This window comes from Ursus arctos, unplaced genomic scaffold, assembly GCF_023065955.2.
Source record: "Ursus arctos isolate Adak ecotype North America unplaced genomic scaffold, UrsArc2.0 scaffold_6, whole genome shotgun sequence".
In the NCBI taxonomy this organism is placed as follows: Eukaryota; Metazoa; Chordata; class Mammalia; order Carnivora; family Ursidae; genus Ursus; species Ursus arctos.
In genome coordinates this window covers 20,955,930-20,971,007 of record NW_026623078.1, presented here as the reverse complement: position 1 = coordinate 20,971,007, position 15,078 = coordinate 20,955,930, and the positions used below count along the sequence as shown (strand labels likewise).

Genomic DNA, 15,078 nt, shown 5'->3' with positions numbered 1-15,078 from the left:
TCCCCCTGCTTGTTCTCTGTCTGTCAAATAAATAAATTAAATTAAAAAAAAAAAGACAATATGTGTGTATAATTATCTCCAAGGAGAGATAGGTAAGGTGAGTTTTAAAGATCTCTTCCAGGTTTAGAGATTAAAATTTGTTTATGAGTTTTAAAAAATAAAGTCCTTAAAAAATCTATCTCTAACTCTATGCATGTATGTCTGTTTTTATGTATGTCTGTTTCTATCTATCTATCTATCTATCTATCTATCTATCTATCATCTATCATCTATCCATCTATCTATCTATCTGTTGTTAAATAGTTAACATGAGTATATGGATCTATTTGTCAGCAAATAACTAATGCTAAAAATTGAAAAAGAACCTTAAGTTGCATATTCATTATTATTGACCTCAGAACTGAGCAGTCCACTAAAACTGAATAACTTATAATAACTCTAGATTTAAGAGTGCCTCCCAATAATCAGGTAAATATTATGAGATTTAGAAATGTTTAATGATCTAAGAAAAATAACCATGACATCTTTTCCAGTCTTCTATACAAATCATGGGACGATTAAACAGTATGTTAAAAACGTGACACAATATCTAAAAACATTTTGGGAGAACACACATAATTCCATGTCTGTGTTTTGCATCTTACCTCTTTTCCTTGAAAGCTTATTTAAATCATAAATTCCTTTCCATGTTTTAATATAAAACTTTATATAAAATTACCGTAGTTATTGCTATCTATCGAATGATCACATTGATGTACGGTAAATTGTTATACTGTCTTGAGCAGGATACGTTTAGACACACCTCGGTTTGCTATCATAAATGACAATGAGTAGAACATCATTCAGGCAGCTCTCTGTTTCTGTCGAATTATGTTCTTAGGAGAAATTCCACTGAGTGAGCTTAAGAGGCCAAAAGGTACAGACATTTTAATGGGCCTTGCAATAAAGAATGCCTTTACCAATAAGTTAGTAAAAATTTACTTTAATGTTATGTGTTATTGTTTTTAAAGTTGTTCAATTAGTGTAAGTTTAATTTGCACATATCTAGTTACTATTAAGAAGAATCCTATTTTACACCTTCATTTGCAGTTTGGATTTTCTCTTACGTCCTTACATTTGTTCATATTCTTCACTGACTTAATGATTAAATTTAATTATTTTTATTATTCATTTAAATGACTTCATCATATGTTATTGATAATGATCCTTTGCTTATCATATGTGATATAAATATGACTTTTATCTTTTTGTGCCTTCTTCAATGTCTTTCAAGAGTGATTTGTAGTTTCTAGAATATAGATCCTTTACGTCTCTGGTTAAGTTAATTCCAAGATAACGTATGATTTTTGGTGCTATTAGTAAATGGAATGGATTCCCTAATTTCTTTTTCTTCAGTCTCATTGTTCGTGTATAGAAATGCAACTGATTTCTGAGCATTGATTTTGTATCCCGCCACATTACTGAATTGCTCTATAACTTCTAATAGTTTGGGAGTGGATTCTTTTGGGTTTTCCATATAGAGTATCATGTCATCTGTGAAGAGAGACAGTTTGACTTCTTCTTTGCCGTTTTGGATACCTTTTATCCCTTTTAGTTGTCTGATTGCTGTTGCAAGGACTTCTAGTACTATGTTGAATAATAGTGGTGAGAGTGGGCATCCTTGTCGTGTTCCTGATCTTAAGGGAAAGGCTTCCAGCTTTTCCCCATTGAGAATGATATTTGCTGTAGGCTTTTCATAGATGGCTTTTATGAGATTGAGGAATGTACCCTCTATCCCTACACTCTGAAGGGTATTAATCAGGAAAGGATGCTGTATTTTGTCAAATACTTTTTCTGCATCTATTGAGAGGATCATATGATTTTTGGCTTTTTTCTTGTTGATATAATCTATCACACTGATCGATTTGTGAATGGTGAACCACCCTTGCATCCCAGGGATGAATCCCACTTGGTCCCAGAAATGGACCCTCAGCTCTTTGGCCAACTAATCTTTGATAAAGCAGGAAAAAACACCTAGTGGAAAAAAGACAGTCTCTTCAATAAATGGTGCTGGGAAAATTGGACAGCTACATGCAAAAGAATAAAACTTGACCACTCTCTCGCACCATACACAAAGATAAACTCCAAATGGATGAAAGACCTCGATGTGAGACAGGAATCCATCAAAATTCTAGAGGAGAACATAGGCAGCAACCTCTACGACATCGGCCAAAGCAACCTTTTCCATGACACATCTCCAAAGGCAAGAGAAACAAAAGATAAAATGAACTTGTGGGACTTCATCAAGATAAAAACCTTCTGCACAGCCAAGGAAACAGTCAAAAAAACTAAGAGGCAGCCCACGGAATGGGAGAATATATTTGCAAATGACATTACAGATAAAAGACTGGTATCCAAGATCTATAGAGAACTTCTCAAACTCAATACACAAGAAACAAATAAACAAATCATAAAATGGGCAGAAGATATGAACAGACACTTTTCCAATGAAGACATACAAATGGCTAACAGACACATGAAAAAATGTTCAAAATCATTAGCCATCAGGGAAATTCAAATCAAAACCACACTAAGATACCACCTTACGCCAGTTAGAATGGCAAAAATGGACAAGGCAAGAAACAACAAATGTTGGAGAGGATGTGGAGAAAGGGGATCCCTCCTACATTGTTGGTGGGAATGCAAGTTGCTACAGTTGGTACTCTGGAAAACAGTGTAGAGGTCCCTTAAAAAAGCTAAAATTGAGTTATCCTATAATCCAGCAATTGCACTAGTGGGTATTTACCCCAAAGATGCAGACGTAGTGAAGAGAAGGGCCATATGCACCCCAATGTTCATAGCAGCATTGTCCACAATAGCTAAATCTTGGATGGAGCCGAGATGCCCTTCAACAGATGACTGGATTAAGAAGATGTGGTCAATATATACAATGGAATATTACTCAGCTATCAAAAAGAACGAGTTCTCAACATTTGCTGCAACATGGACGGCACTGGAGGAGATAATGCTAAGTGAAATAAGTCAAGCAGAGAAAGACAATTATCATATGGTTTCTCTCATCTATGGAACATAAGAACTAGGAAGATCGGTAGGGGAAGAAAGGGATAAAGAAAGGGGGGTAATCAGAAGGAGGAATGAAGCATGAGAGACTATGGACTCTGAGAAACAAACTGAGGGCTTCAGAGGAGAGGGTGTGGGGCAATGGGATAGACTGGTGATGGGTAGTAAGGAGGGCACGTATTGCATGGTGCACTGGGTGTTATACGCAACTAATGAATCATCGAACTTTACATCGGAAACCGGGGATGTACTGTATGGTGACTAATATAATATAATAAAAAATATGATTATAATAAAAAAAGAAAAAAAAGAAAAAAACAAACAAATCTGACTTTTAGTTACTTGTTTCATTTTAGTTTTGTAGGATTTCATATTCAGGTGTTTGATAATTAAATGAGTAAAATGTAACACTGTAGAATGAAATTAACTGGTGATGGAGGTTCTTTCAATCAGAAACATTTTATCTATATTCTCTAGTGGCAAAAGGAAAGCTTATTTTGGTTTGTAGTATTTAATTTCATATATATGTTTCTTCTTGAAATCTGTGGAGTTAAATTTCCAGAATGGAAATCCAATTTGAAAATATGTACAGTATCGTGCTTGGAATTTAACTGGACATAATTTTACATTTTCACCCGAAACCGTTTTGATGTTCTCCTTAATGGGAGCAAAGTAACTAAGCTAGCGAAGGCCCTTCCAAATAATACCTGGTGTGGAAGAGCACATTCACAGGGAGAGTTACGGCCTTGGAGCGGACTGACTTTCCTTTTCCCTGCACCTGGGCACTCTCCCCAATCCAAAGAAATAACATCTGCATCAGAAATAACTTGGAAACGTGTTGGTTGGATAGGTTTTCTTTACCAAATGGTATGAAACAAAATTAAGACATAGCCCCAGTGAATTATATTCAATGTTTAAAAGTTATGCACTTTGTGTTTTGTAAAACTAAAATCCAGAAAATGTACACAGTTTACTCAACAACTCTGAATGAGTAGCACTCTGAGTTAGGTGCAGCCGTAGGCATTAGGATACGGGGTAAACAAGGAGTCAAAGCCACAGTGTTTAGGAACTTGCTACTGGCCTTTCACTTGCTACTTCAATCATCGTTTCACGAAGATAATTCTGAAATTTGTCATGAAAATATGAAATTCATTCAGTCAGCCAAATGCTCTCGAGAGGCATGGGTAGAAAAGAACTCTAGGAAACCAGAATAAAGAAAATAAATATATATTAAATAAATGTTCCATCCTCAGAATAAAAATTCATGAGTGAGTATCTTATGAAGATCATAGAAATGCCATTTTTCATGCAGGAAATGGATGTCAGGTGTGGGATTAAAGACCTAAGAGTTCAATAGATACAGCTCACCAGGATGGAGACTTTGGCCTTTGAAGAAGGACCAACCCAGACAGGAGAGGGACAGGCACGGAGCAAGTGTAGGAGGACCATCAGTAATAGGCATACAAAGCTAACACTTACTGAGTGCCTCTGTGTCACGCACTGTGCAGTACATTCCCTTCATTTCCCGGATGAAGTTCACTCTGGCTCCTGGTTTTTGTCAGTGCATTTGTTCCTGCCATTTTTGGCCAGGGGATTCTTCCTTTTGTGTTTACCCACTTCAGACTTTGGAATCTCTTGTTTGTTGGCCATTTAGTCATTCACCAAATAGTCATGTGCCATCACTCTGCTAGCACTGTGACTTACAGAAATGAACAAGTAAAAAAGGCACAACTCTAGCCTTCAAGGGGCTTTCGTCCTGGTAGACAGACCGGAGACTCAGTGATTATGAAACTGCTCTCACAGAAGGCTGCCTAGTAGAGGTTGGGGGTGAGTGAGCCGGGCAGGTTTAGGAAATGTTCTCAGTGACATGTGCACACAGTTATTTAGTGTAAGACTGTGCATGGTAGATATATAACATATAACTATGATACATAATTGATATGTTATACCATGTGTTATATAGTATGTTAGCTTTGTTCTAGACATCCGTGTTCTAGACATCCAACATCATTGCATTTGGATGAGGTTAATAGTTCAAATGTCCATCAATAGGGGGCATTAAATAAACAATGAACCACTGATGTGTTAATAGGGAAGTAGCTCCAAAAAATATAATAAGTAGAAAGAAGGAAGGCCTCATAAGAGTGCACGTCATATGCTGTTTTTGTGGGGGACTTAGAAGATAGACCTTTTCTTGAATTTCATATAGACACTTCAGAATCATGTGCATAGCATTAAAAACAAACAAGACAAAGGGGTTGCCCATTGGGGAGCGGAGATGGGGAAACCAGGCAAAGGGGTGCACAAGCCCAAGAGGGAGTATTTTCTCTGTACACATTTTTATGTTTTTGGACTAAGTGAATGTATTATCTATTTAAAAAATTAGCTTGACATGTCCTGAAACTTTTGAGGGAAAGGTATCTACTAGTGGACTGTGGCCAGGTGGCTGGAGAGCTGAGGGTGGTGTGAGACGTAGGAGGGTGGGGTGGAGAGCCATTCCAAGCACCGCGTTGCAGGTTGGGAGACCTGCCGTGCTTGCGAACCTGTCATGCTCTGTGAAGATGGCAGGTGGGCTTCTTCTGGGGAGCGTTGGGAGGTGAGGGTGGAAATCAGACAGGGGCAGGTCCCGAGGTCCTCATGTGACAAGATATGAATTCAGATTTCATCTTGAAGGTAATTGGAATCTTTGGCTGGTGAGTGAGTGATCACATTGGCACTTTGTAATCATCCCCCCGGGAGAAAGTCCACGTTTGATGGTGGGTGAGGCAGAACTGGGGCCGGGAAGACTATCTAGGAAGCTACTGGCCACCCTTCTGGTAGAAATGATGAGCCTATGAACCTAGGGCAGGGGCAGTGCTCACAGAGAGGAGGGACTAACATCATCCCACAGTTTGATCCTGACTACCGCCCTTGACTTGTCATCTCTACGGATGTGATTTTGTTCCTCCCCTCATACTGTCCACAGTTTTTCTTTGGATTCTACCCTGGAGTTCAAGCTGGTGATCTGACAATTTGCTCCTGCAAATTGGCTTCGGTGAGATCAGGGCCACAGGAACCCCCTCTCTGCCTTCCACTGTCCCTCTCCCACTCACCCTGGGTGCCGGTGAGGGAAGCCCAGACAGGAAGCTGCTGTGGAAAGACAGCAGGCTGACCCAGGGAAGCTCCCATGCTGGGGACAGTTGAGCCAGGCACGTGGTCCCACAGGGGATCCCAGGCCATTGCCATCTTTCCGAATTCTACTTTTTTTATGGTTGCTGTTGTTGGTTTTTTCTGTCAAGCTTGTATATAGTTCCTATAGATGGTTATGACCGGGACTTCATTTTTTCCAATTCCAAGCTCTGCTCTCAGGTGGGACAATACAGGCAGGATTCATCAGCAGAGCAGAGCTGTATCCATGGGTAAATCATTCAAATACTTTCCTCTCACTTTGCCAGAGAGCTGCTGCCTTCGAACCCCGGAACCTCCCTCCATAATCCTGCCCATCTCCATTGTCCTTCTAGATCTCTCTGTTCCTCTATCAATGACAGGGGTCCCCCCACTGCAGCAGGGCCTCCAGGGCACTGCCCCATCTCAAAGCTCTTTATCTGTTTGCCAAGTTGTTGCCCATACAGCACGAGCTGTTAAATATTGCAACCATCACCCCTTGTTTCAGGAATAAGACAGACATCTCAGCACATGCTAGGCAACTGCTACAGCAAGTGTCCCCAAGTCATCACACTAAAGATTGCAATTCTAATAATTATAAACATATTTATATGAAATAAGTGGAAAATATAGAAAGCCCACATAACCACACAATAATAAATAATTTCACAGCTCTGAAATAATTTCAGGCTATATTCTATTTTAATATAAAAAGATAAAATATTGGAAATCTTATCTCACAGGTGTATTATCCGAGAAAAGTCAGAGATCGGCAACTAATCCTTTTATTGCTGGAAGGCTGAATAGTATAGTCAGGACTATATATGCAGGTGGACAGTTTTGAATGTTCTCTAAACAGCTATGTCAAGGAATTAATTTATAACTGACAAGTACTTTATGTTGCCACTTAAAGTACTCCTTGCCACTTAAAGTTTCTCCTTAGTGTATGTTTTTAGATGCCAATTCAGCCCCTTATCAAATAAATGCTGTAATCTTGCCATTCATTTGATATGGAGAAATGACTTCTTGATTCCATACTATTCTGCTACATTATAAATAATTTGAACATTATGCTATCATTCCACAAAATGGTTTAGCAATTTACTATGAATAATATTTTAAAAGGAGGCAGACCTGTCCAGATATGAAACATTCTAGAAAAAAGCTTCAAAATTAAAAAAAAGAATAAGAACCTTTAGAATCTAGTATATAATAATAGAGTACTTGTGTACCTTAAAATAGACTGAAAATTTTTAAGAGAAAACTTGCCTCCATATTTTTTTTTTAAAACAATGACTTAAACATACATATTTGCCATGGTTTCATATGTAACTGCTAGGAGATTAAAGAATGACCAGAAAATAGGAAAAGACTAATAAGCATCTGTTGACAATTGGCAATATAAAGAAAGCAAGAATAATCAGATTCCCCATTACATCCCAGAAAGAAAATTCCTAAGTATTCAGGCCCAACCTCTTTCTATTTTTTATCCAGTGCAGAATTTGCTTTTCATTGAACTAGAACCCTAAACAATCTTTGACTTTTTATTCTAATCTTTAGTCTTTCTAGAACATTATTTTTCAAATGTGCTCTAAAACACTTCTTTAAAACTTGAATATGCAGGTTAAAGAACAATAATTCATACATTATACAAGTGAGGTAAGACCACTACGTTGGTGGCCCCAAATGAGACATGGCTCCTGGTATTGTCACTTTTTATAGCCACCCCCCACATTTGGCTTGGGCTTGGTCATATGACTTGCTCTAGAAAACGTTATTCAAGCACAGGCTGGATAAATGCTTACATGTTGGGCTTCTCTCGGAAACTAGCTGCCTTGTAAGAAAGCCTGTCAAGCTTCTGCAAAAAGACAAGCTGGAGGAGGAGGAGACTGCGGAGGAGACTGTGGTCTAACAGCCAGCACCAGACATTTGAGTGAGGCCTTCTCAGATATTCTAGTCCCAGCGAAGCTCCTGGTTGAAAGGTTCAAATGAGTGACCCTGGACGATACGAGGTGGAGCAGAAGAACTACTCAGCTGAACCCTGCCCAAACTCCTGACCCACAGAACCCTAAGCAATACATTTATATTGCTCAAAATAATTCCATTTTGCAGTGGTCTGCTATGCAGCAGTAGAGAACAGATATAGTAAGTGATAGTAAGGATTTTTCAACCTTCTTTCTAGAAATAATTCCAAGGTACATTCTTCACTGACATACATCTCTTATATTTCTGTTGTCTATTTATTCACTATTGAGCCTGTATCTTTTTTTCTGACTCTACCTCTAACCAGTTGGACAGAAGGACTGAGATGGATGGTTGGTTTATTTAAAAAGTGTGATTGAAAATGGCTTTATCATATACTGACTCAAACAACATGCCAAGTCCTTGCTGGATCTCAAAGGAACACCATTCTTGATACTGGTATATATCTTAAGTTAATGCCACTCCACACTGTAATCAAATTGTAGGTGGGACAATCTGGTAGAGAAAAAGAAACAGATTCCCAGCACATAAACCTTATGTGGTCCATTCAAGCCATTCCTTCTCTCTGCTCCTTTATATGGAATTATATCTCGACACCCAATTTTAGGCACTACAATGTGGAAAACTCTTTGGAGAGATTTGTTTTCTTAAGGATTTATTATTTGAAATATGAGGCTTAGTAGATTGAGCTAACCATTGAGTGTGTTTGCATCCTTGTTTCTCTGGAACTAATGCACATTAGTTAAAGAATGCTTCAGAAGTAGAAGTAGTAGCAGAAGTGCAAGTAGAAGGGCCCAGTGTAGAGAATGTACAAGGCTACTTCTAGGGGACAGTGATGCTATTTCATTGAATGGTGTGTATTGTGTCTCAAGTTAGAAACTATAGCAACTAACTTGTTCTAAAACAAAGTGTCTGGATACCAAGAGGAAAGGATGCAGCCCCATTAAGTACAGCTGATGTTAGCATACTTGCTGCTATTTCCATTGTTTAAAGGATGGTCTCCATGTGCTTGTTTCAGGCTTTATCTATCAGATGGGTGTGGACAGAGGTTTACTTACAAAATGCCAATAAGGAAGAGTCTAGATCAGACAATAATTCAAATGTGCTACTTACAGAGAGGAGTATCTGGACAGCACTGTGGATGACCTCTAGGTACTGGAAGTCAACAATGCAGCCCGTGACGGAGACGTATGTGTAATCGTCCATCATCCCATGGGCTGACGGAGGCAGCACTCTTCGGACACAGCCAGGCCCATGTTCCCGCCACCATGACCGGTGTACAGAAATGTTGAATGTCATCAGATCTGTATCCTAGGTGGGCAGGAGACAAGAGAGCAAAAGGAGACAATCCTATCATATCACATCTTTGATTTTCAACCTTAGGAAGAATTCAGGATAACTGGGTGATGGGAATGAAGGAGGGCATGTGAGCACTGGGTGTTGTATGCAACTGAAGAATTATTGAACACTACATCTGAAACTAATGAGGTACTATATGTCAGCTAATCGAATTTAAATAAAAAAAAAGAAAAAAGTAAAAAAAAAAGGAAGAATTCAGGATGAACAAAATTGTTGAAATGAGTTAAATTTCAAGTGAAAAATAACAAAAGACAGAACCACAAAGGCTGTGTATACCATATGCCCAAGCTATTGAATTATAATTGTTTAATACAGAGTCAAAATCCTTTGAAGAGTAACATTTTAAGGCTAGCACACATCAAAAATCCAGAGACGAAACCCAATACATATGTTCGTTTTAAAAATTATTTTGTGCATTTTGAAACTTTTTGTCTGCATTTTCTCGTTCAGCAGCAGCAACATCACCATCATGGGCTAACATTTCATGAGTGCTTTTTGCATCGTAGACATTGTTCTATGCATTTTTCATATTTATATCTCTTTTAATGTTCATGTAGGTACTATTACTAACCCGATTTATAGTAGGCTGAATAATAGTCTTCCTGAAAGACATTCATGTCCTACTCCCTGGAACCTGTAAATTTTACCTTCTTTGGATTATCTGAATGGGCCTTAAATGCAATCATATGTATCTTTATGAGAGCAAGTCCGAGGGAGAGCAGACACAAGGAAGAAGAGGAGAAGGCAGAAGGTGGAGTGATGTGGCCACAAACCTAGGAAAGCTGGCAACCACTAAGAGGTGAAAGAGACAAGGAAGGATTATCCTCTAGAGCTCCAGAGGGAGCATGGCCCTGTCAACACCTTGATTTCTGACTAATGAAACTGATTTCAGACTTCCGGCCTCCAGAACTGTGCGAATAAGTCTCTGTTGTTTAAGACCTCACGTTTGTGGTATCTTGTTATAGAGCAGCCATAAGAAACTAACACAGGTAAGGAAAATAAGTCACAGAGAGGTACAATAGATTGCCCGATATAATGAATAAATTAAATACATTGCTTATTCAATGAGAGACCCAAAACTTGATCCTCTACAGTCTGTACTTTGAGCTATGAAGTTGTACTATCCCTTTAGCGACTCTGTTCTCCCTCCCAAACCCTTACAATTCTTCATACCCTGAAGGGAGCAGGCTCCCTCCTCCTCAATTGTTTCCAGAAAATACCACTGATAGCCAGAGAGGAAAGAACAAAGAAGACAATCTTTGACATTTCCATATCAAAATAAGCTTTCTGAGCTCTTAGCAGAGACAACAGCCCAGGTGTTTAATCCTTAAAAGATGCCTTTTAGTATTTTGGGGGAATGTCAGCCTGGTACCTCAAAGAAGATCGTACTGTTTTTGCCATAACAATAGATTCAAAAGAATAGATGAGGAGCCAGGCTCTCCACTCCCGAAAAACCTAAAAATTGTAGCTGCACAAGGGGAGCCAGAAGGAGGAAGCGCGATGACGGAGAGAGGACCAGAGGACCAGGACACTGCACCTTCCAGGAAGCCACAGGGACAGGAGGGGGTCAGCTTTTGTTTATTTCCCAGCCACTCTGGCCCCTAGTGCCAAGGGGACATGATGGTCTTTGCCCAGAAGCCCAGGGGCTGTCCAGTAATCGCACAACACAAACAACACTCATCCCTACCTCAGTGGAATGAGGACAGTCCCTGCCTCAACGCCATAAGGCAATTCTAAGGGCGGGACATTGATTCTGGCACTCTAGAAACACAGGGGCAGCTGGTGTGAAATGGAAAGCCCTTGAACTTCTGTGTGGTGGGGCTGAAAACAACCAGTGTGAGGGTTCCCTGAGCAAGGACAGTGAGCAAACCCTCCGCTGTTATTCTCCGCTGTATATGAACAGGAATCATGAGGCAAGAAATGTCCAGTTCATGAGAGGGGGCAAAGTTACTCTGCAGTTTTAGGTTTTTCTCAACTCAAGGAATTCACATTGCGATACAGCAGGGACTGAGCTCAGGTCCCCTCACCCCTGACCGCAAAATCCGGCATTCCTTGAGAGCGGAAACTCTATATACTTCCTGAGGAGCGCATCTTGCAGGAATGAGGAAGTAGGATGGTCACCAAAGGAGGGACTCCACTGTGAAGACTGGTGAAGATCAAACCAGTCTGCGCCAAGGTGGACCCCAGCGCTAACCTTTCACCTGCCTTCCCCTCCCTCTTAAAAATCAAGCCCAGGAGTGGAGATTTAACACGCTAATTAGACACATGACACATGAAGCAGCATGACCTGCAAGTGCGCAGGCGCCAAGAAATTCCCATCTTTACGTGCTTGGACGTCAGTCCTTTCTGGTCTCAGCTCCTTTAAAAAGTTTCCGGGCACTTGTTCTGAAAGCCAGTCTGAAAGACCCCTTTGCTTTCTGCTGTCTCCCTGGTGATGGGGCATAAGCCGCAGTAAAGAGCTTTGCCTGGAACTCCTGCGTGGCCTCTGGTCAATTTCTGTTGCTTGGAGAGCCCAAGGACCCTAGTCGGTAACCAAACTACTATTGGAAGTATGCCTCCGACTATATCGCTATTAAAATATTTTGCATCTTTTTTTTTTTCCTTTTTTGGGTTGTTGATTTGTTACACGTATCATTCAGTTACCTTCACAGTTACAGCACTTTATTGATAATAAAACATTTTACTTTTTTTTTTTTTTTTTTTTTTTTTTTGGTTCTTGGTTTGCTACATGTATCATTTGCAGTGCCCTCTGAAGGGAGAATATTATAGAAAAATAATTGCTTTAGCTAGTGAATTCAGTTTAACAGAAGGCAATTTACCTGCAGGCAAACTGCACACTGACTGCTCCCTTTCCTGACCATCAGATTTAATCTCTTACAGTTAGTTCTGATCACCAACCGAAAAACTATTATTTCCTGTTTTAATAGAATTCATTAGGTTCCGGATGAACTTGCATGATCTCAAGAGTCATAGCAATTTCTACTCTTTAAGCATTCTTACCCAGTGGCCTTTTCTATTGCTGGACTCTAAATTCCTTTCAATATGACTTGGACTAAAATTTGTATTACACAAATAAAACAAAAGTGAATTTATGAACTCATGATACATATTTGTTACACTCATAAAATCCCTCTGTGTAGTTCTCACTTAATTTGTTGGCACTATAAATATTTATACACTGTACTGTTTTTTGCAATGGCTGTATTAAAATTTGAATGAGAACATCAGTAGTATCAAATTATACTTAAAGTTCAAACTTCTAACTTTGATTTGGTATAAAATTGTATTGCAAGTTTATGTCTGATTTCAATCCCCTTCAGTAGCTAGATTTCAAACAGTTCAAAAAAAACCCTTAACACATGATAACTCAATTTCCTATATGAGGCACATCAGAGGAAATGCAGCACAGAAAACTATAACAATGTTCTTTATAAAGAAAAATAAATACAGAAGATCACTTAGGCTGTTGAAGCGTTTTGTCACCACTTCAAAGCCCGTAGTTTTGAAATACATGGGTTAGTGCTAAACCGTGGATCAACAGAGGGATCTTTAACATAATTTCAAGTAGCTCAAATGCCATTTCTCTTTTAGTTCTTGGAGTTAGAATATTACATGCTAATTGAGGCACACCATGGTTAAGAAAATTGGCGACTGGTATCTTTGTCATTTTCTTTAGAATTTAAAAGATATAAACAACGATATTTGTATTTATGCAAGTGTAAGTAATTACCAAAGGACCGTTTTGGGGGAACAAAGAGGAAGAAAGCAAGGAGGGAGAAGAAAACCATGAAATCAAAGCAGAAGGGCTTGGGAGGCATAAGGACAGCCTGGAGAGAGAGAGAGCACGTCAAGGCTAACAGAAGAGAGAATCAGGGAAAGTGGTAAGGCCATAGGCTCAAAGCCTGGTATAAAAGGACCACTGAATTTGATGACTGGTTGGGTAGGGGGAGCTTATAAAGTGCAATACCAGGAGAGTACTGGGAGTGAAAAACCGGATTACAAGGAATGGATGGGACTGAGAAGAGAGAATTTGGTGTATTTTTTCATGAAGTTTGTGAGTCCAAGTAGTGAGAACATAGGACGGTGGCTTCAAGGGTGAGCAAGGAGCACATGATCAATGCATGGAGAACTACATGGTAGCTCTGTCTGCTCACACGCACCAAGTTATGACTTTGAGGACAATCATTCCAGAATACCTGCTTTCCCCTAATATCTATTTAAGCAAATACTAGATGTTTAAAAGTTCTTTCATCTCTCTAGTGTGAATTCCAAACTTGTTCTCTTTTTCTTCAAATACTTGAATTAAACAAAAAAAAGGAATTTCCAGAATTCTTTGAAATATTGTTCATTAGCTGTGTGGGTGGACATGCCTGCCTGCATCCCATTGACAGCAAGTGCACCCACAGTACTGAATCGGCTCAATAGTCACTTCTTTCATAGAATACCACTATTTAATTTCTTATTAATCAAGGAGCTAGTCTCTGTCTTATTCCTCTATGTATTTGTAATCATCTGCTTTTTTTTTTTTTTTTTTTTGGTGTGTGTCTAATTCAACTTTAGCTAATCCTCTCTACTTCTAGAAATGGATTCTCAACTGCTAATAATCTTTTTTTTTTCTCTGTTTCCTTAGTTGTGGCTCAAAGAGTCATTGAATCCACATTTATACGGTTATCTACTTTCTCTGTTTTTATTCTCTCTTATCATAAGCCAGCCCATCTGGAAGTGAGCACGCATTTAACAAAATAGATTTTGCTCAATTTTAAAGTTAGCATTGGGTTTATATTTATATAACAGAATTCATGTCAGTTGAAACTGTTTTGAAATACTTGTTCATCTAGACAAGTTAAAACAACTTTCTCCCATTCCAGATTTTTTTTTTCACCAAGGTACTAAACATTTCAGAGGCTACTGCAGATCCATAGAATAAACAGTGCTTGGTAGTGACGTGTGTGCTTAGAGCACATCAGACAAAGATTTGGAACCAGTTCAGAGATATCAACAATTATATGTTATTTTCCTTACAGATAGGCTTAAAAGATATTCAAGCTTCCATCGGGAAGTGTTTGTCATTTGCTGTTGCTTTCTTAAAGAATCCTTAGTACAAGCCATGAACAAGTCATCATCCCATAGGTTACGCCATGGTTCTGAATATAAAGAGCGGTCTGCACCTATAAATACAGAGAACAAAGTGATGGTTGCCAGAGGGTGGTGGTGGGGGGTGAGCAATATGGGAGGGGAGGAGTGGGAGGTACAGGCTTCCAGTTATGAAATGAATTAAGTCACAGGAATAAAAGGCACAGCATAAAGAATACAGTCAATGATATTGTAATAGTGCTATCTGGTGACAACCGGTAGCTATACTTGTGGTGAGCACAGCGTAACGTATAAGTTTGTCCAATCACTATAAACTAATGTAATATTGTGTATCAACTATACTCAAATTAAAAAAAACTAAAAGAAAAGAGCAGTCTGCAGAGTAAGCAGCCATTGATCACTTTGACTTCCTGTTTCCCATCCCTACAACTAGGTATT

General features: G+C 39.1%; 1 protein-coding gene across 1 annotated transcript in view; it reads right to left on the bottom strand.

Annotated features, from left to right (window-relative positions):
* The window catches only part of NKAIN3 (sodium/potassium transporting ATPase interacting 3), a 592,671-nt gene that overhangs the window by 133,195 nt on the left and 444,398 nt on the right, over positions 1 to 15,078 (bottom strand). Inside the window, exon 4 of the mRNA XM_048212582.2 lies at positions 9,301 to 9,498. Coding sequence (XP_048068539.2) covers positions 9,301 to 9,498 — 198 coding nt within the window. The remainder of the gene's footprint in view (positions 1 to 9,300; positions 9,499 to 15,078) is intronic.